Source organism: Hemiscyllium ocellatum, chromosome 49, assembly GCF_020745735.1.
Source record: "Hemiscyllium ocellatum isolate sHemOce1 chromosome 49, sHemOce1.pat.X.cur, whole genome shotgun sequence".
NCBI classification, from domain to species: Eukaryota; Metazoa; Chordata; class Chondrichthyes; order Orectolobiformes; family Hemiscylliidae; genus Hemiscyllium; species Hemiscyllium ocellatum.
Genome location: NC_083449.1, coordinates 3,026,137 through 3,049,855, shown reverse-complemented (window position 1 = coordinate 3,049,855; position 23,719 = coordinate 3,026,137). Strand labels below are relative to the sequence as shown.

The 23,719-nt window shown below is 42.6% G+C and overlaps 3 protein-coding genes across 12 annotated transcripts in view; 1 reads left to right on the top strand and 2 right to left on the bottom strand.

Moving 5' to 3' along the window:
- The window catches only part of LOC132837381 (late histone H2B.L4-like), an 85,612-nt gene that overhangs the window by 21,878 nt on the left and 40,015 nt on the right, over nt 1-23,719 (bottom strand). For 3 of the 10 annotated variants that reach the window (XR_009647519.1, XR_009647518.1, XR_009647517.1), the window contains 3 exons: nt 14,029-15,499; nt 10,945-11,051; nt 5,313-5,380 (listed from right to left, as the gene is read on the bottom strand). Coding sequence is in view for 1 of the 10 variants with exons in the window: in XM_060857048.1 (XP_060713031.1) it covers nt 14,770-15,225 (456 nt within the window). In the remaining 9 variants the exon portion in view is untranslated. Of the gene's footprint in view, nt 1-583; nt 726-1,216; nt 1,413-1,440; nt 1,483-5,312; nt 5,381-10,944; nt 11,052-13,993; nt 15,500-23,719 lie in introns of those variants that run through there. The other 7 variants (XR_009647524.1, XR_009647520.1, XR_009647521.1 and 4 more) reach the window with 7 other exon arrangements.
- Nucleotides 12,188-12,851, top strand: LOC132837390 (histone H4). Its single transcript, XM_060857057.1, has one exon. The coding sequence runs from the start codon at nt 12,197-12,199 to the stop codon at nt 12,506-12,508; it is 312 nt and encodes a 103-aa protein (XP_060713040.1). The 5' UTR covers nt 12,188-12,196; the 3' UTR covers nt 12,509-12,851.
- On the bottom strand, nt 13,090-13,861 carry LOC132837382 (histone H2A-like). The gene has a single exon (XM_060857050.1). The coding sequence runs from the start codon at nt 13,738-13,740 to the stop codon at nt 13,300-13,302; it is 441 nt and encodes a 146-aa protein (XP_060713033.1). The 5' UTR covers nt 13,741-13,861; the 3' UTR covers nt 13,090-13,299.

The window sequence follows — 23,719 nt, the reverse complement described above, 5'->3', positions numbered from 1 at the left end:
GTGAAAGGGTGATAAACCATTCAACTGCATTGGAGCTGACTGACCATAATGTTCCTTGTACAGAAAAGACCATTGGCTAATTAACTGTTTTTCTGATGTAGACAGAACATTACCCTGCTCTGTAGTGTGATGATGTACCATTAACAGTACTCTTGTCTTACTCTATAGTAGGAAGGAGGAAAGGAAAAGGATTTTTTTTGTCACTTTTTTATGTAAACTGTCAAATTCAACTTATGGAATAATCAGCACTATTCAACTCTGCTTGAAAATAAAATGAGCAGTTTTACAAACCGACCAATTTTGGCTTTTTTTCCCCCTTTCTCCACTGCTTTGAAGGGTGGTTATTAGATTCCATTGATGAATTGTGAAATTGCAGCCAGATTTCACGCTTTTATGTGATACTTCCTCGGGAGGGATAGAACGAATGCAGAGCTCTTAGTCGATAATTGCAACTAATTTTGAAAGTAGTACACAATTATCTTTTAAAAACTTTCTGGTTGGACTGAAACAGACAAAACAAAGTCTTCTATTGCAATGTGAAGAAATGGTGAATGATGTTGTGACAAAGATGGGGATGGCAGCTCCTCTGCTACCATGATACATTTATGCAAATTGATGCTCGCTGATCAGGATGAAAATTGTTAGCTGGTTGTTTCTGATCAGTGCAGACTCAAGTTATGAAGGGCCTGATTCTGTGCTGTCGGCCCCTCTCTCTGACAAAGGATCTGTGGGGAGAAATCATTTTGAATGTAATATTTTCTGTTACTTGCAATGTCAATGGAACTGCAAGGCAGTTAGACATTGAAAAGTATGTCAGGATGGTGTATGTTTTTGAAACTCAGAGAGATAGTGTTTATGTGTGTGTGCGTGTGTGTGTGTGTGTGTTGGGGGGTGGGGGGCAACAATTGGTTACGTACCTACACACTAACCATTCTATGTCAGGCTTTGCAGAGAATGTGCATTTGGCATTCATATTATTTGATTTCGGTGTCTATATACATGACGAAAGAGTAATTCCGTTGCTTTCAATTCCTGAAAGCTGAAATGTTTCCTTCAATATAAATTTGTACTCAATATCTATTTTACATATGGTTGCTCAAAGTAATCACATCAGCTATTTGTTTGCTTAAATTGTAACACTAAAATTATCATTACTAAATGCAGACGACAAAGGTTGATGAACTTGTGGATAGTGTGGAAGCTTGTCAAAGGATACAGGAGGATATGGCCTGAAAAACGGCAGATTGATCGCTGAGCTGCAAGGTTCATTTCCAGGCATTTTGTTATCCTAATAGGTAACATCTTCATTGGGCCTCAGGCAAAGCAATGCTGAAAGTTCCTGCTTTCTATTTATATGTTTGGGCTTCTTTGGGTTGGTAATGCCATTTCCTGTGGTGAAGTCACTTCCTGTTCTTTTCTCAGGGAGTGGCAGGAAAATGGAAGAAAACACACAATACACAAGAAAGGAAAGTACTGGAAAGACTAAAAAAAAACATTGTTATCCTACCTGCAGATAAAGGACGCTTGACAGTCATTCTAAACCGAAGAGACTACATTGAAAAAGCAAATGCACTACTTACAGATACCAATACTTACTAACAAATGGTGATAGACCCAACCCCACAACTGGAGAACTGAATCACAGCCCCACTCAAAAAACTCCAGAAATCTGGAGAAATAAATGAGAGAGACTTAAAAAAAAAAATGAAACCAGATGGATTCAACAAACCACGATTCTGCGGATTACCCAAAATTCACAAACCAGGAGCTCCCCCTCAGACCCATAGTCTTACTACCTGGAACACCAACTTACAGATTGGCCAAGGAGCTACACCAAAGTCTAAAACACTTAGTAGAAGACTCTCACCACTCCACCCAAGAATTCCTGAAGACCATTAAAGACACTAAGATACAAGAGGATGAAATATTGGTCTCCTTTGATGTGACAGCCCTGTTTACTTCAATCAACATTAACCTGGCCAGGGAAACTCTGACTACACTATTAGAAGATGCAAAGACACATACATCAAACACCACTAACTTCATCAACAAGGAGAATATCATCAAGCTAATGGACCTATGCCTTACCACCCACTTCACTTTCAACAACAACAACCCTACAGACACACCAATGGGATCTCCAATATCAGGGATCTTATCAGAGGCAGTAATGCAGTGACTTGAGCAAACAGCTCTGCCAATCATCCAATCCAAACTTTGGGTCTGCTACGTGGATGACACCTTTGTCATCACTAAACGAAACATGTTAGAGGAAACCTTCAAGACCATCAATAATACCCCTACTGGCAAAAAATTCAATAAAGAGGAAGAAAACAACAACAACAAACTATCATTCCTAGAAGTCACAGTAGAGCAAACAGCCAATGGGGAGCTTCAAACTAGCATCTACGGAAAAACATGTACAGACAAAATATTGAACTACAGAAGCAATCATCCCAACACCCACAAACGAAGCTGCATCAGAACATTATTTCAATGAGCCAACACACACTGCAGCACAGAGGAACTATGCAGAGTGGAGGAAAATCACCGATACCGTGCGTTCAAAATGAATGGGTACCCACTGAACACAATCTGCCAATTTCTCAGCAACTAACCCAAACAAATAGACAAAACACGCCCAGAAACCCCACCCACTGTCTCCTACATCAAAGATATCTCAGAAATTACTACCAGACTAGGCAGACTCCTTGGCATCATGATAACCCACAAAACCAACACACACTAAAACAGCAGCTAATGAACTTGAAAGACTTTATACAGATAACAAGCAAAACTAATACTGTTGGAATATCGCTGCATTTCTGGTCTCCTTCCTATCAGAAAGATGCTGTGAAACTTGAAAGGGTTCAGAAAAGATTTACAAGGATGTTGCCAGGGTTGGAGGATTTGAGCTATGGGGAGAGGCTTAACAGGCTGGGGCTGTTTTCCTTGGAGTGTCTGAGGCTGAGGGGTGACTTTATAGAGGTTTACAAAATTGAGGTGCATGGATAGGCTAAATAGGCAAAGTCTTTTCCCTGGGGTCAGGGAGTCCAGAACTAGACGGCATAGGTTTATGGTGAGAGGGGAAAGATATAAAAGGGACTTAAGGGGCAACTTTTTCACGCAGAGGGTGGTATGAGTATGAAATGAGCTGGCAGAGAAAGTGGTGAAAGCTGGTACAATTGCAACATTTAAGAGGCATTTGGACGGGTATATGAATAGGAAGGGTTTGGAGGGATATGGGCTGGGTGCTGGCAGATGGGACTACATCGGGTTGGGATATCTGGTCGGCATGGATGGGTTGTACCGAAGGGTCTGTTTCCATGCTGTACACCTCTATGACTCTATAATGTCATTTACAAAATACCATGCAAGGACTAACAATCACTACATTGGACAAGCAGGCAGCAATCTAGCCACCAGGATACATGAACACAACTAGCCACAAAAAGACATGACCCTCTCTCGTTAGTATCCTCACATTCAGAGGAGGAAGGACACCACTTCGGCTGAAACAACACAGCCATCCTAGGACAAGCCAAACAAAGACATGCACAAGAATTCCTAGAAGCATGGCTTTCTAACCGGAAATCTATCAACAAACAGAGTTAGACCCTATCTACCACCCCTGATAAAAGGAACGGGAAGTGACTTCACCACAGGAAATGACACACCAACCCAAAGACTCCTAAACATATAAATAGAAAGCAGGAATTTTCAGCATTGCTTCGCCTGAGGCCCGTTGAAGATGTTACCCAGTAGGGTAATGAAATGTCTGGAAATGAATTTTGCAGCTCAGTGAGCAAACCTACAACCAAAGCCTCAACCTGAGCTACAAATCTTCTCAAAACTCGCTCATGGCAGATGAGTTTAATCTGGCAAAGTGTAAGATGCTGGACTTTGGGAGATCAAATGTCAAGGAAACGTATACAGTAAATGGCTGGACTACAGATGAACAGAAGGATCTTGGGGATCAAGTCTATAGCTCCCTGAAAGTGGCCATGCAAGTAGATAGGGTGGTATCTGGAGGAAGGTGTCTAGCATGCTTGCATTTTTTGTTGGGGAATTGAGTACAAGAGTCAGGATGTCATATTGCAGTTTTACAAGACTTTAGTTAGGTCATACTTAAAGTATTGTGACAAAAGATTAATTCTGTCCTTCTCAGTTACTCATAGCTGAAAAGTTTCCTTCAATATCTGTACTCATGATCTACTTCATATATGGTTGTTCAAACTAACAGCATTGTCTATTTGTTCACCTCTATTATAAAGTGAAAAGTATCCTTACTAAAGGTGAGAACCCATGAGGACAGCCTCAAATTGGGACCTTGGGTTCCTGTCACACTAGACACACTCACTCACTCACACGCGCACACTCATGCAGACCCTCTCCTACCCACACAGTTCCCCACATACATACATGCATACAACTCCCACACTCAGACCCATGCACACACCCACTCACATGCTGACACCATCGCACTCATACACACACTTTATCAAGCGTGCGCACACACAAACACACGTTCGTAGGTGCAATCATGCACACACACATGTCTATGGGGTGAATTTGCAGATACATTCTATTTTACTCAAAAAGAGCACAATCTGCAGGCAGTTAATTAATGTAGTACTTTATAAATTTCGATATTGATGATAGAGCCAGTCTGACTCAAGATTGGGATACAGACAGACTCTAACCTCACATCTTTAATGTATTGTTTGAACTGAGATGTCACCCTTTATTAAATAAAACCTGAAGTCATCTTGAGAATGTACTTAAAGTTGTTCTGGGAGATTATATATATAAATAAATTTAAAAAATGAACAGAAACTTGCAGCCCATTTTAAAAGATGAAAAACTTAACCCAGATTTATTCAATATATAATTTCAGTTGCATGACATTGTAACCTTCAGCTATAAATTCTGTGTCTCATGATCCTGTTTCACAGCTACCTGATGAAGGAGCAGAGCTCTGAAAGCTCGTACTTCCAAATGAAGTAGCTGGAGTATAATCTGGCGTTGTGAATTTTCAATTATGGTCGCCACTTTACAGGAAGAAAGTGAAGAGTGGTTCAATGTTCAGATTTAATGCAGTGTATATTTCGGATGAGGATTCTTTTCAAATTGATTGGAACTGGGTAGCATGCATTGAGAATATAGATTAAAAAATATAAACTTCTACTTCCTTGGTGGTGTTTGACTCTTGGTATGAACATATCTCTCTGGAAATGAGCTCAATGTGAGTCTGACTCAATCCACTGTGACTGTGGAAAGGATGTTTCTTCACTCTGATCACAGTAACATACCTGCTGTTTGTTCGAAGCAGCTGGTCACACTTGGCTCTGCACATTGTCTTGGTCCTTTGAGTACTTGCCTGGAGGAAGACAGAGGAGAAGACAGAGCTCCATGAATGGGGCCACCTGATGCAAGTGAGTATGTGGATATGTGAGTTTAGTTATTGATCTATACCTGTCTGTTCCTGCTAGGTAGCGAATTCCAGATACCCACCACTCTCTGCATGAGTAACATTTTTCCTCATTTATCACCCAATCCTACAGCCACTTAGCTTGAATCTGTGACCCCTGGTTTTTGCACTCTCTGCCAAAGAAAATAGGTTCTTCCTGTCTATTCTAATATCTCCCTCTCACTAATTAGTTAAAAATCACTCAACACCAGGTTATAGTTCAACAGGTTTATTTGGAAGTGCATGCTTTCATTGTGCTCCTCCTTCATCAGCTAGCTCACTATTTAGTACTGTAGACCCCCTCCCCCCGTCTCTGTGGGGGATACATTCCAGGACCTATGGAGGAAACCCAAATCTGTAGATAGGTATGAACCCATTAATTTAAATGGAAATATACGTTCCCGGCAGCTTCCTGGTCCCTTGATCTGAAACATTCCCTTTTATATGCTCGAACGACAGTAAACCACAGGTCAGTGAAACTGGGATAACCAGACCTGGGGATATGGGGGTCACCCTGTATTCCTTAATCATGGCACCTCTGTTCCTAGGAACACAACCCCAACCTCTCCCGATAGCCACAATTCACCAGCCCTGGCAACATTCTAGTAAATCTCCTCTGCATTCTCTCCAGAGCAATGATGTCCTTCCTGTGATGTGGTGACCCAACTGCACACAATACTCCTGCTGTAGCCATCTGTGCCTCATACATTTTCATTGTTATTTCCCTACATTTGTGTTCTATCCCTCTGCCAATCAAGAAGAACATTCCATGTGCCTTCCATACGACCCTACCCACTTTAGGAACCTGTGCACTTGCACACCAAATTCTCTCACTTAACCTGTCCCCTCAGTATATTCCCATTTATTGTCTGACTTCCCAACTTGCTTTCCCTGATACTTATCAGAGCTGAACTCCATCTGCCACTTTCCTGCCCACTCCACCAAACCATCTATATAGTTTTGGAGCTTACAGCTATCCTCTATATGCCATTTTTTGCGTTGTCTGCAAATTTCACGAATCTGCCCACCATATACAACTCCAAATCATTAATGTATAAAACAAATGGCAGCGGTTCCAACACTGAGCCATGCAGACTACTGCTTGTAACAGCTTTCCATTCACAATGGCCACCATTGACCATTATCCTTTCTTTCCTGTGACTGAGCCAACTCTGGATCCAATTCAACACATTACCCTGTATCCCATGCTCTTTTACTTCTTGGACCAGTTTGCTGTGACGATACTGCTCCTTTAACAAGCTTATAAAACTCACCGGCTCCAAAAAGACTGAGTCAACGGGTTTTAGGGCTATTTTGATTTTAGCTGACAGGTCAAGCCTCAGGCAAAAAGCTTCCACATTTTTAAATAAGTGGCTCAGTTTTCCCAGCTCAGCTTTTCTCTGGTTTGATTCGGTTTTTGGCTGTCTGGCTATTGACTGAAAGCAGTCAGGCAGTTGAAAAAGCTGCTGAACCCAAAGAAGCCGGTCCATACTGTCTGTCTGTCTGTCTCTCTCTGACATCTCTCTTGTAAGACCCTGTGTTGGATTTGACCTTTTGTGCCAAGGGGTGCTTATGGGGATCGTTTTAAATTTTGGAAACACCATCATTAATTAAGTTGGTATAATCAGTTGGGTTTTTGGATTTGTTAAGTAATTCAATATTCTGTTCTCTTTTGTGTATCATTTGGTAATTTTTGAAATCAATACTGCTTTGTTTAAAACTACATTGTTTGACCAGCTGCATCCCTCCTAGAATATCTTCATTAAAACAACTAGCAAAGTTGGGGTCTGGGTTACTTTCTTGAAGGGGGGTCTGGCCTTTTCCATAACAGATTGGGGGCTGTTTGCAGAGTTTTATTCTGTAGTGTAGTTCTGATTTGGGATTCAGGTTGTTGGACTTGAAGATAGTGACTGGTAAGTCTTAGTGTCTTGTTCTGAGTGTTAAATTTAATTGCTTTTAACCGTGCTTGGAAAAAGTGAGGGCTGTGGATGCTGGAGATCGGTGACAAGAGTGTGGTGCTGAAAAAGCACAGCAGGTCAGGCAGCATCTGAGGAGTAGGAGAATCAATGTTCTGGGCATCAGCCCTTCATCAGGAAATAGTGCTAGGGATAGAAATGGCTCTGAGTCATCAAGAGTTTTCTAGGGGGTGGGAGAAGTGACTTCAGATTTTTGCAAAAAAGTGATTAAGGCCAAGTTGCTGGAATTAGCCGACAAGCTGGGACTCAATCGGCCTCCATCCACAAGGAAAAGGGTGATAATGACAGTAATAGCTCAACAGGTAATGGCTGGAAATGCCATCAGAATCTTTAGAGTGGCTAACATTCAATTGAAAATGAAGCAACTGGAGTTAGAAGCAAAAATCAAGGAAAGGGCAACAGAAATGAAACAGTTTGAATTACAATTAAAAGCAGGAGAGAGAAAAGGAAGAAAGAGGGAGTTTGAACATCAGAAATTGGCACTTAGACAGGAGTTCAAAAGTTTGCTTCCTGAATTAATGAGAACTCATGTGGAAGAGCAGAGTGTTGAAACAGCAAGACTGGCATCAGAAATGGCTGATGATTGAGTTGATCAATAAATCAAAATTAGGCTGCCAAAATCAATTTCACTCTGAGGGATAATAATTGTGGATAAGAGAAATTCTCACGTGGAAAGTAAAAAGTAGATCTCTGTGAAGATCATAAGGAAAGAGAAGTGAAAAAGCTCTGATGTTTTCAATAAAGTAGGCCACGTGAAATCAGTGTTGGTGGGTTAGGAAATGTCCCGAGAAGCCAGATGTAGGAAAGCAGGATAAGCCAGTGAATTTTGTTGGAGTGGTAACAGAGAGCACTGTGGAGACTAGAAAGCTGTACCAAGATGTACAAGCTGGTCAGAGGTTGCTTATAGAGGAAGTGCCAGATCTTCTTAAACCATACACTGTGAAACTAAAGTTTACTCACATAGGCCAGAAGCAGCAGGTAAAGAGGTAACAATACTAAGAGATAGAAAGGTCCTCTCAATCTGTGATGCTAAAAGATGTGGATATATGTACCTCTGAAGGACTATTGCCAGAAAAGGTATGAGTAACAGGAATTCACATAGAGACAAGAAATACACAGTTGTAAGATGTGAGGTTAGAGTAAAAAAGATGTGAGGTTAGAGTGCCTAGTGAAGAGGGGAAAAGTCATAGTCGGAGTACTAGACAAAAGCTTAGCTCCAGGAATACAATTTGTTGTTGGTAGTGATGTTGCTGATTCACCGGTAGGAGTGCTGCCGACTGTGGCTGAAAAGCCAATGGAAATTCAGGCAACTGAACTATTGCAGGATGTTTCCTGACTGTGTGGTTACGAGGTCACAATGTCACCAGTTGAAACAGAAAAGATCAAAGAATACAGACAAGGAAGTTGAAGGGAAATTAGCAGATTAGCAAATTAGTTTGATCAGATGGCTGAGACAAACCAGGAACAGAGACGACAAAGCAGACATCTTGAGCTCAGGTAAATTAACTGAGTTACTGCAAAAAGACCAAAATTTAAAGCAATTGTATCAAAAGGCATACACAAAATGAATCCAAATGTATCCCTGAATGTTATTATCGTAAAAATGATATCTTAATGAGGAAATGGAGAACATCACATTCAGTCAGATGAGAAATGGGCAGAAGTTTATCAAGTTGTATTGCCAGTGGGTTATAGAAAGGACATATTGCAAGTAGCACATGAGCTACCTGCATAGATTGTGTGTTTGAAATTCACATTATTTAATTGTCACCTCTATATGTGACAACTATTCAGTCAAGGATTAATTCTGTCCTTCTCAGTCACACACATACTCAGTGGAAATATGATTCATCCCAGCTGGAGAATTTGAGCTATTGGCAGAGGCTGAATAGGCTGGAACTGTTTTCCCTGGAGAGTGACCTTATAGAAGTTTATAAAATCATAAGGCGCACGGAGAAGTGGTGGAGCCTGGTAAAATTACAACATTTAAAAGGCATCTGAGTGGGTATAATAAGAAAGTCTTGAAAGTTGCCCTTAAATACTTAGATTAAATGTAATGTTGAATTATAGAACACAAGAAAATAAACAGGACAGGCAGGGAGGCATCAGGCCACAAAAGGGGAACCTAGGACCTGCAGAAGATAAAAAACATCTGTTCTCACCAAGTGATAACAGGATGCTCTCAAGCAATTAAGAACATTTGCCTTAACATCAATGAATCTGTGTAAAAAGAAAAACACAGAGTGATAACATTCACGGATGTTAGCTTATGAAATTAATGACAATGTTTGATCGTGATCTTGGAAACTCGGTGTCATCTCAGAAGCATGCCAAAAGCCTTGTAATAAACAGTCAGGTCCTGTCAATTATAATGGGTTCTTATTGTGTGTGTGAGAGTGAGTGAGATGAAGCCATCGCTGATTATAAAATGCAAACTCTAAAATGTAACCTTTCAGCCTCAGGTACGGAATGATTTTGTGTTTAAGATAAAAAGCAGGAGTCTGCTCCTAGCTTAAAAATTATTCTAAACTGATCATTAAAGAGATTCTGACACAATCTGTCAGGAAGCCATTTTATGGTCAAAGCTTGCCCTCCTCACTAAGATGCCATTATGTAAAACAATGATATCTGACAAGCAAGCTGTGCAAGGTTACCTTATGCACTCTCCCACTTAGTTTAGACAGGGACTTACCTCACCAACAGGTACTGACTCAGCTGGATCTGTTTTCCCACCTGATGGATGGCTAAGGGCCTACAGGAGTGATCGGTTAAGCGCTTAACTTCTCTTCCTTACAAATTATTGCCTTTCCACTATCTATCTAATTAAAAACATGCAGAGTTTATTGTAAAATTTTGTAAAAAGGAAGCCTATTTGAGATAGAAGAGTGGAGTAGTCTGCGAGGGCTCTTAAAGGAAGAGCTAGTATCCTACTCTTCTGAGGTTTTTGGTGTCAACGTTGTAACAGGGATGCTATTGGTAAATAAAGAGCAAGGCTAAAATTGAGCTAAACTGTTTGTCAGAGGTTTTTAAGTCCAGACTACCAAAAAGTACAATCTCCAGGATGAACCAGGATCTCCAGAACGAGGCTTATAGGTCTGAGTCCACGAGTGATTCCCTGGGGCATCTCAAATCTGTACTTTAACAATATGAACAGGAAGGGTTTAGAGGGAGATGGGGTAAGTGCTGGCAAATGGGACCAGATTAGGTTAGGATATCTGGACAAGTTGGACCGAAGGGCATGCTCTCTGTCTCTGTGACTCAACGACTCTTCAGTAACTCTTGCCCTGTTGGTGAGCAGTTTCCCTCCATCTCTGTACTTAAGCCCTACTTCACAGATGGTCATTGAAACGATGCAACAATGTTGCCTATCTTCATTGTAACTTTGAAAATGCTCTTAATAACTGCAGATTTTAATGCTATTCCTGAACGTCTATTTTAGAGGAGAACTCAGTATATCTACCTCCAACACTGGTGTGTAAATGTCAATGGGCTACATACCTTCCGTTTGTTGGAGACAGCTGGTTACTCTGTGATTTGAACTGAGGAAGTTTTACAGCATCTTAGTCCCTCAGGTGTTTTTCTGGAGGAAGACACAGGGACACCACCTACAAATCAACAAGAGACTAGTCTGGCAATATTGAACTGATCATTGTCACATTTATTACATATTAATTAGGATGTGTGTGTGTTTTTTTAAAGCCAACAATTTTACCAGAACCACGGATCTAATTCCATTGTTGCCCTAAGCTGCTCTCTGTCTGGGGTTTGTGTTTGTTTTTCGTGTGATTCGATACCAGTTGATTTGGAGATGCTGGTGCATAATGTTACACATCAAGTGCTTCCAAAAAAACTGTTGGACTATAACCTGGTGTTGTGATTTTTAACTTGATATTAGTTGAGTGAGATCCAGAAACTGAGCAACAACTGCCCAGTACCATGAATGGGAATACTCAACCACCAACACGCTTACACAGTTCAATATCCAACTCCCCAACTACCTGCTCGAAAGAGGAAAAACGGCGCTAGTTGTAATGTTTTAACTAAGACTCCAATGTATGTTTTTTTACGAGAGTATCACATTCCTACAGTTGGTCCACCTAAATTCAAGGAAGAGCAGGAAACAGATTGAAATTAAAATAGGGTTCAGAGGATTGTAAACCGCACGAAACTCCCTCAGCAGGCCCACACACAGCCCGAGAAAGGCCTCTCTCTTCCCCCCCAGCCCGCTCACTCCAAGTTCCGGGACCAGTTCCTGCTCCGCTCGGCCTCTTACAAACTGCCCCCGGTTCTCCCTGAACTCACCCCGAATCAATCCCGGTCTCGGAGCCCCCTCTGTGTCCCAGGCTCCCATCCCGATGTGCTGCTGGAAGGAGCCTGCTGTTCCCTCGCTTCCCTGGGCGCTGGTCTCTCCATTGCGGTCTGTTTCAAACAAACCTCTTGTACTCACTGAGTAAATGCTCCTCAATGGCAGCGCTGGGGGTGGGTCTCACGCATGCGCTCCTCCACTCAGGAACAGTCAGCTTTGTGGAGAAAAGGTTCAGTCCCAGATCCTGTTGGGGCTGGAGTGAGCTGGAGGCGGAGCTGGAAGATCAAAGCCATTTCCCTGCTCTGTCTGTCACTCCGTTTCCTCTCCGGACCCGCCTCTCACTCTCTGTCAGCTCTTTCTCAGCCAGGTCGGGCCGGGCTGTATAAAATAAGAAGGGGAGGCAGCTCGGCTCTCATTCAGCAGCAATTGTAGTAAAGAAGCGTGATGTCTGGAAGAGGTAAAGGAGGCAAAGGCCTGGGAAAAGGCGGAGCGAAGCGGCACCGCAAAGTGCTCCGTGATAACATCCAGGGCATCACGAAACCAGCCATCCGGCGCCTGGCTCGCCGTGGCGGGGTCAAACGCATATCGGGCTTGATCTACGAGGAGACCCGCGGGGTGCTGAAGGTTTTCCTGGAGAATGTGATCAGGGATGCGGTCACCTACACTGAGCACGCCAAGCGCAAGACGGTCACCGCCATGGATGTGGTGTACGCTCTGAAACGCCAGGGCCGCACTCTCTATGGATTCGGCGGCTGAGGGCAAAGCGACCCATTTTCAGCGAACCCAAAGGCTCTTTTCAGAGCCACCCAAACCCTCCGAAAGAGAGCGGAGACCTGAGGTCGTGAGAGGCAGCGCATACTGAAGGAACTGTTATTGTAGCAGGCTATTTCACATTTATCGCGACTTTTAAAATTATTTCGGTTTCGAAAATGTACCAATATCGTGTTTTGCGGTACGGCAGAGAGCATTCGTAGTGCACTGTTAACTTTGTTGCTGTTTACAGTGGCGAATGATTTTAAAATTGTAAGTATACCCGCAGTGTGGATAAAAGGTTATTCGGCCAGTCGAAAGTCCTTTTGTGCAAGCTGGTTATTCCATGTAAAGAATCGCATCTTTGTAATTGTAAGGTGTGGGGGGTTGAAATGAACCAAGCAGAGAATGGATTGGATTGAAGAGGTGTATGCTGCAGAGACAGTGGGAGAATTCATGCATTAAAGGAAACGTGAAGCCAAACCCGATCGGGAACATCCGTGACACTATTCTAGACTCATTGATCAAACATGAAGGTAACTCAGGAAGTGATCGTGCAATGAGGAATAAAGTAGTTCCAGACACTCTTATAATCGTATTCTATGATATAATCTTCCTCTGCTGCCACCGACAGCAACAATATCCAATAAAATGGAGATTATAAATGTAGCAAGGTTAGGTATAACGGCTAGATATAAAGGAAAGTAATTCAACCCGACAGAGTTCAGTTCCTTTCACAGATGTTGTGAGTGGCTCTTAAAAGAGCCTTTGGGTTGTCGGATTCAAGAACGGGCTCTTCAGTTTTTAGCAGATCCAGCAGCGGAAGTTTTCTTGGGCAGCAGCACGGCCTGGATATTAGGCAGCACCCCGCCCTGAGCGATGGTCACCCCTCCCAGCAGCTTGTTGAGCTCCTCGTCGTTGCGCACGGCCAGCTGCAGGTGCCTGGGGATGATGCGGGTCTTCTTGTTGTCCCGGGCCGCGTTGCCGGCCAGCTCCAGGATTTCAGCCGTCAGATACTCCAGCACCGCAGCCAGATAGACCGGCGCTCCGGCACCCACACGCTCAGCATAGTTGCCCTTTCTCAGGAGCCTGTGAACACGGCCCACCGGGAACTGCAGGCCAGCCCGGGACGACCGAGACTTCGCCTTGGCGCGAGCTTTCCCACCGCCTTTTCCTCTTCCAGACATACTCACTATCGCACAGACGCTTCCACAGAGAATGCTACACTCCGCCCACATTGCGGCCTCTTATACCTTCGGGAGGAATGGTGGGGCGGCTGTTTCTGATTGGTCCCATTGTTCAGCCCCGCCTAATGTTGTTTCAATTCCCAATCAGATATCTGCCTCATTCCCCAATCCGGAGAGGGCCCGGGGATGAGGGCGGAAAGTACCGGCGCCAAATCATCAACCGCTTTTTTACAATTTGTAAAGCCCGCCAAATTCCAAACAAAGCAGTATGTTTTACTTGATAAATGAAGTACAAAAAACTGAGGAAGTTGAAAAAATATTAATACACATGCTATTTACTTTTAGTTGACAAATGTGTACTTCACACGGTCTTACTCTCCCTCATTTGCCGATCAGTATCTGTCCATTTCTGATCTTGAGAGTGGGTTATTTTCTAAACCTTAAGAAGCAGTTGAAACAAAACAGGTCAAACACCGCAGTCTGCAACCCGTCTTTCCTTTTCACATTTCAATCCCACCCCGATATGCTGATAAAACAGCACACAGCATTCTTCCGGTTCAGCATCGAGGGCGAACATGTTTTTTTTCAGGCGATATTTTAAAGCTGTTCTCCCTTATCGATCTCGATCAGATTCAGCAAAAGCTCCACGTTTCTGTCCGGTAGCTGTGTTGGTGTTCTCTTGGTTCACTTTGGTAGTTCTCACCGACAGCATGAAATGTTATTTTGTAGAGCGAAAAGTCGGATCAAACCTGCGCATTGGAAATGTAAAGTAAATCAGAAGGTAAAATGCATCAATGTGGGGGTGAAGGACGTGGGCATTTTTCTGCCAGGGGTAAACAAGATTAAAAATGACTCACTGGCGCCTGATCTGCTCTCGTCCACCCCACTCCCGAATAATTTGCAAAAAAGCACTTATTAAGTCAAACATATAGCGCGAGAAGTTAAATTGCTCTATCAATAATCACGAACTAAAACAAACAATTCTTAAAGAAATGGTCCAGCCGTCTCAGGGATGTTGTGGGTGGCTCTTATAAGAGCCTTTGGGTTGTGGATGTGTTTGTTTCAGTGCAGTGCGGTCCTTCACTTGGAGCTGGTGTACTTGGTCACCGCCTTTGTGCCCTCCGACACGGCGTGCTTGGCCAGCTCCCCTGGCAGCAGCAGCCGCACGGCGGTCTGGATCTCCCGGGAGCTTATGGTGCTGCGCTTGTTGTAATGGGCCAGGCGGGAAGCCTCCCCCGCGATACGCTCGAAAATATCGTTGACGAACGAGTTCATGATGCTCATGGCCTTGGAGGAGATGCCGGTGTCGGGGTGAACCTGCTTCATCACTTTGTAGATGTAGATGGAATAACTTTCTCTCCTGGACCTTTTCCTCTTTCTGTTGCCCTTTGCTGGCGCCTTCTTAATGATTTTCTTCGCGCCCTTCTTGGAGGTTTGCTGGGCTTTCTTCTCATCAGCCATCGTCCTGCTCACTTTCAGACACAGAATAAGGGAAAGCTGGCTCGGACCTCCTTCTTTATAGACTGACGGCGTCATCAATGCTAATGAGGGATGGGAAAGCCTTTTTACTGATTGGCTAGTTTACACAGATTCAATCCCAAACATAGAGTCGCTCTGATTGGTTAGTGTGAGATTCAAAGTGGAATTGCTACGAAACGTGAATTGACTCGTGATTCTGTTCCTGTCAGTCTGACTGAGGGAGATTTGTTTTGTGTCTGCGATACAGAAAGTGACTGTGGTATTGGCTCGGTTTCCTTTTGCTCGTTGTTATGCTGATGTGTTTCTAGCTCTGCATGTCTGTTCTGTTCCTCTGTATAGGATAGAATTAACACAGAACTTTTCACTGTGTGAAAAAAAGCTCTCATCCATTAGAAATTGCAATTACATTTGTTGTCAAGTTACACAAACCACTGGAACCTGACTGAATATTTTCTCCACTTGGGGTTGATGCAACTCATTCTCAATTGCACGGAGTTGGAGAAATTATAAGAAAACGTTTATATGGAATACTTTTGTGGAGTCATATATTGATGAATATATTTCTGAGACCTTGACTGATAACTGGGTGCTTTGAAAGTACCTGCAGTGTAACTGAACCACGTTGCTGTACTGTCAGCATGCTATACATATATGTGTCACTTTAACTTTATATCTGTCATGTCGTAATTTACACATTTTGCATTTACTCAACATCTGTCCAATGAGACTCTGGTCCTCCATCTAACAGTCAGTGTTATTTCAAGACCGGTTTTATTCTGTAACCATCAAACACTGATGTGAGCGGTAAAACGTTACACTATTTGCCAGCCACTTAGAAATATTCCTCCAATCTGTGCCCCCAGGAGAAAGTGAGAACTGCAGATGCTGGGGATCAGAGGCTTATGCCCAAAACGTCGAGATAAAGGGCTTATGCTTAAAACAACGATTCTCCTGCTCCTCGGATGCTGCCTGACATGCTGCGCTTTTCCAGGACCACACTCTCGACTCCAATCTGTGCAGGTCTGTTTCTGAGATGTATTTTTGTAAACTCTACTTCATAATCTTAACATGTCAGTATGTTACTGGACTTCTTGTTGGTTACTCTGTCGGTGTGAATTTTGAAAGTACCAGGTACCACTTTGGACAGACTCAGGTAGGACTCACTACCCTCCACTCCCATGGTCTATTAATATCAGCTTCTGCAAATTGAACTTGGGTTTGTATTTATAACTGCAGCATTTTGATAAAGGATAATGTACATTGTTACTGACAATATCTGCAACATCACTGCGGATGTAACATTGTTTATGCCAGTTTCTAGCTAATCAATAGTTGTATTATATCCTAACGATTTATTGCTGTGCAACTGACTCAGTATTTCATTCTATAAATGCCAGTTTATTCTTTCTAATCTTGTATTTACTCAGTATCAGTCAATTACTGGCATGACAGAGAGCAAATATCTCAACATCTCAAAGTTTCTGATGAAATGTGTTTTTTTTCACTCCATTCTTGATACATCAGGGTAACTTATAACTGAATTGATCAGTGTGTGATCTGTGAGCACGCACACACATCAGTAAGTTAAAGATAAAGTGTATGGTGAACGATGCTGCAGATACAGTATATGCTGTAGTTATTAATTTCTTTCAATCTTCTGTCACTTTAAATACCTCAAAGCAGAAGACCATAAGAAGCTTGAGAATTCTGTGACATTTCTATCTGCACGTGTGTACTCTGTCCTGAGAAGAGATCACAAAGACTTTAGTTATGGTCTTCATCTCATTTTGATGTTTAGTACCCATAACCAAAAACTCCCTGATGTATCAAAAAAGATATATGGCTACATGAGCATAAATTAAGCTGATAACTCAACCTTAACTGCTCTCTGTGGAACAGAATAAGGGGACAATGTTCTGCATTGCTTTCTTAGACAGAAGGCTTCCTGTTCGAAACTGTGTCCCTTACTCGGGATTCTCTCATGAGCAGTGACATACACCCAGCATCAAATCTGTCAACTCCCTTCAGATATTTTTTATTTTACTCTAAAGGTCATCCATTGTTCTTCAAACTCCAATGAGAATATACCCAACCATTTTATATGTACAATGAGAGCCTATCAATCTGCATCTCTAAGCTTCTGCTATTTGAATATGAGAGTATAGGTATCACCCTTTCCCAGTAAGATTCTGCTATGTGCATACCTATGTGATTTTCTCACCCTATACCTGTTGGTTTCTACTGTGTGAATACAACAGTTTCTACTCTCAAATTGGATAGTTTAATTAATCGTCCATGTCAGTTTCTGCATTGTTAAAATGTGAACGTAGTTATCAATGTCAACCCGCCATCTTCTGTGAAGTGAACATGTACCTGTTGCTTTCAGCGACAGGAATGCATGAGTTTAGTTATCATTCTTTTTCTGTCAGTTTCTTCGATGTGAATGTATTGGTGTAGTTATCCATCTGTACTGATGAAGGGCTTTTGAACAAAACGTCGATTCTCCTGCTCCTTGGATGCTTCCTGACCTGTACTTTTCCAATACCACACTCCTGACTCTAATCTCCAACATCTGCAGTCCTCACCTTTGCCTATCCATTTGTACCTGTCAGTTTCTGATCTGTGAATATGGAAGTGTCGTTATTGATCTGTCCATCAGTTTCTCCAGTTTGAATATGACTGTCTAGTCATCTATCTCTCCCTGTCAGTTTCTGTGATGTGATGACAGTCCAATTATCTATCTGCCCTTGTCAGTTTCTGTTGTGTGAATATGAGAATGGCATTATCAGTCTCTACCTGTCAGCTTTTGCTATGTCAATGTGATTTTAGTTATCAATCTGCCTCATTAGATTCTAGGTGAATGTAAAAATGTAGTTATCAATATATACCTGTGAGATTCTGCTCTGGGAATGTGGGTGTGTTATCAAACTGTACCTGTCAGTTTCTGCAATGTGAATGTTTGAGTGCAGATTTCAATCTGTATCTGACAGTTTCTGCAATCATCAGTCTATCCCTGACAGCTTCAACTATATGAATGGATGAGTGCATCTGTATCTGAAAGTATCTGTACCTGTCAGTTTGTGTTCTGTGAATGAGTGAGCGTACTTACACATTTGTCTCTGTTTAACATGACACTTGCAGAAACTGCAGGAGCTCTATTTACTTCAAATCTCTGTTGCTCAACATGAATAAGATTTTATCTATTGCCATCCATGTCAGGGTGGCATGGTGGCACAGTGGTGCCAGGGACACAGATTCAAGTCCAGCCTTGGTTCATTATCTGTGTGCAATTTGCACGTTCTGCCAGTGTCTGCATGAGTTTCCTCTGCGTGCTCTAGTTTCGTTGCATGGTCCAAACATGTGCAGGTTAGCTGGATTAGCCATGGTAAATTGTCCTGTATTATTCAAGGATGTGCAGTGTCAGTGGGTTGACTGTTGTAAACGTGGAGTTATGGGGATAGGGTGGGGTCTACGTCTGGGTGAGATCCGCTTTGGATAGTTGTTGCAGGGGGATGGGCCAAATTACCCCCCTCTGCACTGGAAAAATACTATGTACTGTAAATGAAAGTGAGACTTTTTCTATCATTAATCAGTCTCGACAGTGTAAAGCAGTTTGCATAATTTCCACAACTTTTATTCAATGGTACAGTTTTTGATTAAGTTATATTCTGCATCTGTATTTGAGTTTATTGTTCACATGTTTATAACCAGACTACTTTATGAGAGCTTTCTCACTCTGTGTCCAATCACCTCTGGGTATCTGTCTGAATGTGTACCTCTTCATGTCAATATTTGATTTCTCTTTGGACAGGCATGATGTTTTGGAAAGTGTAGGGGGGTGATGGCTGTTCATGCTACATTCCCCTGAGAATTCATGTTTCTGGTACTGAGACTGGCTCGAATGCAACGAGGAATACATTGGCTTCCAAGAGATCAATTGTGTGAGGGGATTCTGTAGTCCGAGGTACAGACAGACGTTTCTATGGCCAGCAGCGATAAAGCAGAATGGTGTTGGTTCCCTGGTGCCAGGATCAAGGATGTCTCAGAGAGGGTACAAAATGTTCTCACGGGGGAAGAGGGGACAGCAAGAGGTCATTGTCCACATTGGAACCAACAACATAGGAAGGAAAATGTTTGTGAATCCGAAGGGAGATTACAGAGAGTTAGGCAGAAATTTAAAAAGGAATTTACTCCCAGTGCTACAAGCTAGTGACAGCAGGAATAGGAGGATAGAACAGATGAATGCATGGCTGAGGAGCTGGTGTATGGGGAATGATTCACATTTTTGGACCATTGGAATCTCTTTTGGGGTAGAAGTGACCTTTACAAGAAGGACGGACTGCACCTATATTGGAAGGGGACTAATATACTAGCAGGGAAATTTCTTCGATCTGCTCGGGACAATTTAAACTATTAAGTTGGGGGGGGCGTGGGACCACGGACGTAGTGAGGAAAGAGATCAGTCTGAGACTGGTACAGTAAAGAACAGAAGCGAGTCAAACAGTCAGGGCAAGCAGGGACAAGGTAGGACGAATAAACTAAACTGCATTTACTTCAAGGCAAGGGAAGTAAATGCAGGGAAAGCAGATGAACTTAGGGCATAGTTAGGAACATAGGACTGGCATATCATAGCAATTACAGAAACATGGCTCAGGGATGGGCAGGACTGGCAGCTTGATGTTACAGGATACAAATGCTACAGGAAGGACAGAAAGGGAGGCAAGAGAGGAGGGGGTGTGGCATTTTGAGAAGGGATAACATTACAGCTGTGCTCAGAGAGGATATTCCTGGAAATACATCCTGGCAAGTTATTTGTGTGGAACTGAGAAATAAGAAAGGGATAATCACCTTATTGGGATTGTATTATAGACCCCCGAATAGTCAGAGGGAAATTGAAAAACAAACTTGTAAGGTGATCTCAGCTATAACCACGGTAGCGTGGCTGAGTGGTCTAAGGTGCTGGATTTAGGCTCCAGTCATTTCAACTTCAGTAAGGCGTTTGACAAGGTTCACCATGGGAGACTGATCAGCAAGCTTATCACTCATGGAATACATTTGAATACAGAACTGGCTCAAAGGTAGAAGACAGAGGGTGGTGGTGGAGGATTATTTTTCAGACTGAAGGCCTGTGACCAGTGGAATGCCACAAGGATCGGTGCTGGGCCCTCTACTTTTTGTCATTTATATAAATGATTTGGATGCGAGCATAAGAGGTACAGTTAGTAAGTTTGCAGATGACACCAAAATTAGAGGTGTAGTGGACAGCGAAGAGGATTACCTCAGATTACAACAGGATCTGGACCAGATGGGCCAATGGGCTGAGAAGTGGCAGATGGAGTTTAATTCAGATAAATGCGAGGTGCTGCATTTTGGGAAAGAAAATCTTAGCAGGACTTATACACTTAATGGTAAGGTCCTACGGAGTGTTGCTGAACAAAGAGACCTTGGAGTGCAGGTTCATAGCTCCTCAAAAGTGGAGTCGCAGGTAGATAGGATAGTGAAGAAGGCGTTTGGTATGTTTTCCTTCATTGGTCAGAGTATTGAATACAGGAGTTAGGAGTCATGTTGCGCTGTACAGAACATTAGTTTGGCCACTGTTGGAATATTGCGTGCAATTCTGGTCTCCTTCCTATCGGAAAGACGTTGTGAAACTTGAAAGGGTTCAGAAAAGATTTACAAGGATGTTGCCAGGGTTGGAGGATCAGAGCTACAGGGAGAGGCGGAACAGGCTGGGGCTGTTTTCCCTGGAGCGTCGGAGGCTGAGGGGTGACCTTATAGAGGTTTACAAAATTATGAGGAGCATGGATAGGATAAATAAGCAAAGTCTTTTCCCTGGGGTCGGGGAGTCCAGAACTAGAAGGCATAAGTTTAGGGTGAGAGGGGAAAGATATAAAAGAGACCTAAAGGGCAACCTTTTCACAGAGAGGGTGGTACATGTATGGAATGAGCTGCCAGAGGATGTAGTGGAGGCTGGTGCAATTGCAACATTTAAGAGGCATTTGGATGGTTAAATGAATAGGAAGAGTTTGAATATGGGTCGGGTGCTGGCAGGTGGGACTAGATTGGGTTGGGATATCTGGTTGGAATGGATGGGTTGGACTGAAGGGTCTGTTTCCATGCTGTATATCTCTATGACTATCTGTAAGAATAATAGGGTGGTTATGGTAGGGGATTTTAACGTTTCAAACATAGACTGGGACTGACATAGTGTTCAGAGTTTAGATGGAGAGCAATTTGTTGAGTGCGTACAAGACAATTTTCTGATTCATTATGTGGATGTACCTACTAGAGAAGATGCAAAACCTGACCTCCTCTTGGGAAACAAGGCAGGGCAGGTGACTGAGGTGTCAGTGGGTGAGCACTTTGGGCCAGCGACCATAATTCTATTAGATTTAAAATAGTGATGGAAAAGGATAGACCAGATCTAAAAGTTGAAATTCTAAACTGGAGAAAGGGCAATTTTGACAGTATTAGGCTCCTACCAGTCCATGTTGACCAGATATCCCAAACCAATCTTCTACCTGGCCTATGCTGTACATCTCTAAGACTCTATGAGACATAAGGGGCAGTTTTATTTTTAAACAAGAGAGTGGTAGCAGTGGAACACACTGCCAGGGGTGGAGATGGAGGAAGATACAACAAGGGTATTGAAAGGACTTTTAGGTAAGCAAATGAAGATGTAAAAAAATAGAGGGTTATGGACCATGGCCAGGCAGAAGAGAGTAATTGCATTTTGGCGGCATCTTCGGCACAACATGGTGAGCTGAAGGACACATTCCTGTCCTATACTGTTCGATGTTCAGATTTTAATGCAGTGTATATTTTGGATGAGAATTCATTCAAGTTGATTGAAACTGGGTAGGATGAATTTAGAATATAGATTTAAAAATATAAACTTCAGTTTCCTTGGTGGTGTTTGACTCTTGGTTTGAACATATCTCTCTGAGAATGGAGCTGAATGTGAACCTGACTCAATCCACTCTGTGACTGTGGAAAGGATGTTCTTCACTCTGACATCAGTAACATACCTGCTGTTTGTTCGAAGCAACTGGTCACACTTGGCTCTGTACCGAGGGAATATTACATTGTCTTTGAGTACTTGCCTGGATGAAGACAGAAGGGATACCTCCTGTGATTGGCAACATCAACGTAACATTCAGTTCCTCATCATTAAGTTTTTTTTAAATTAAAGCCAGCAATGTAAACCGAACCATGGGTCTGATTCCACTCCTGCCCTGAGCTGTTCCTTGTCCATTTTCTCTTAAAATTCTAAGCCCAAAGGAATGAGATCCAGAAATGAAACAACACCCGTACAGCTCCATAAATGGGGCCTACCTGATGCAAGTGTGTATGTGGATATGAGAGTTTAGTTATTGATCTATATCTGTCAGTTCCTGCTTGGTGAATGTGAGAGTGTCGTTATCAAACTGTAACATTCATTATATGGTCAATATATTTACATATTCACACTGCAAAGTCTGGCAGGGTCCAATTGATAACTATTGAATCATAAAATTAATACAGCACAGTGGGGGCTATTCAGCCCATCTTGTCCACGCCAACCCAAAGGCCCTTTCTCATCCCATCTTCTTGCCGCAGACCATAGCCTTGCAGTTAATGGAACCTGAGGTGCAGTTCCAGAGATTTTTGTTTAAAAGAGTTTAGGGTCTCTGCCTGCATCACCAATTCAGGCAGCAAATTCCAGATACCCACCACTCTATGTATATAAAAAAAAATTCCTCACATATCATGTAATCTACACTACTTCATTTGAATCAATAATCCCTGGTGTTTGAACTCTCTGCCAAAGGAAACAGGTTCATCCTGCTTACTCTAATCTCTCCCTCTCACTATTTCGTGAAAAATCACACAACACCAGGTTATAGATATATTTGGAAGCACAAACTTTCAGAGTGCACACAATACTCCAGTTGTAGCCTCACCAGTGCCTTATATGGTTTCATTGTTATATCCCTACTTTTGAATTCCATCCCTCTGTCCATGAAGGAGAGCATTCCACGTGCCTCCTTTACAACCCTATCTACCCATAGTGACCCATGCACTTGCACACTTACTCTGCCCCTCAGTATATTCCCATTTATTGTTTGACTTCTCAAAATGCATTCCCTCACATTTCTCTGAGCTGAACTCCATCTGCCATTTTCCTGCCCACTCCACCAAACCATCTATAATGCTTTTGGAGATGACAGCTATCTTCTACACTATCCACTAAATGGCCAACTTTTGGGTTATCTGCAAATTGCACAAATCTCCCCACCATATTCAAGTCCAAATCCTTAATGTATAAAACAAACAGCAGTGGTCCCAACACTGAGCCATGCAGAGCACCACTTGAAACAACTTTCCATTCACAAGAGCAGCAATCAACCATTACCATTTATTTCCTGTAACTAAGCCAACTTTGCATCCAATTCAACACATTACCCTGTATTCCACAGCTTTTACTTTTTGAACCAGTCAGCTGTGATGCTGCTGCTCCTTTAACAAGCCTGTAAAAGACACAGGCTCTGAAAAGTCTGACTTAATGGGT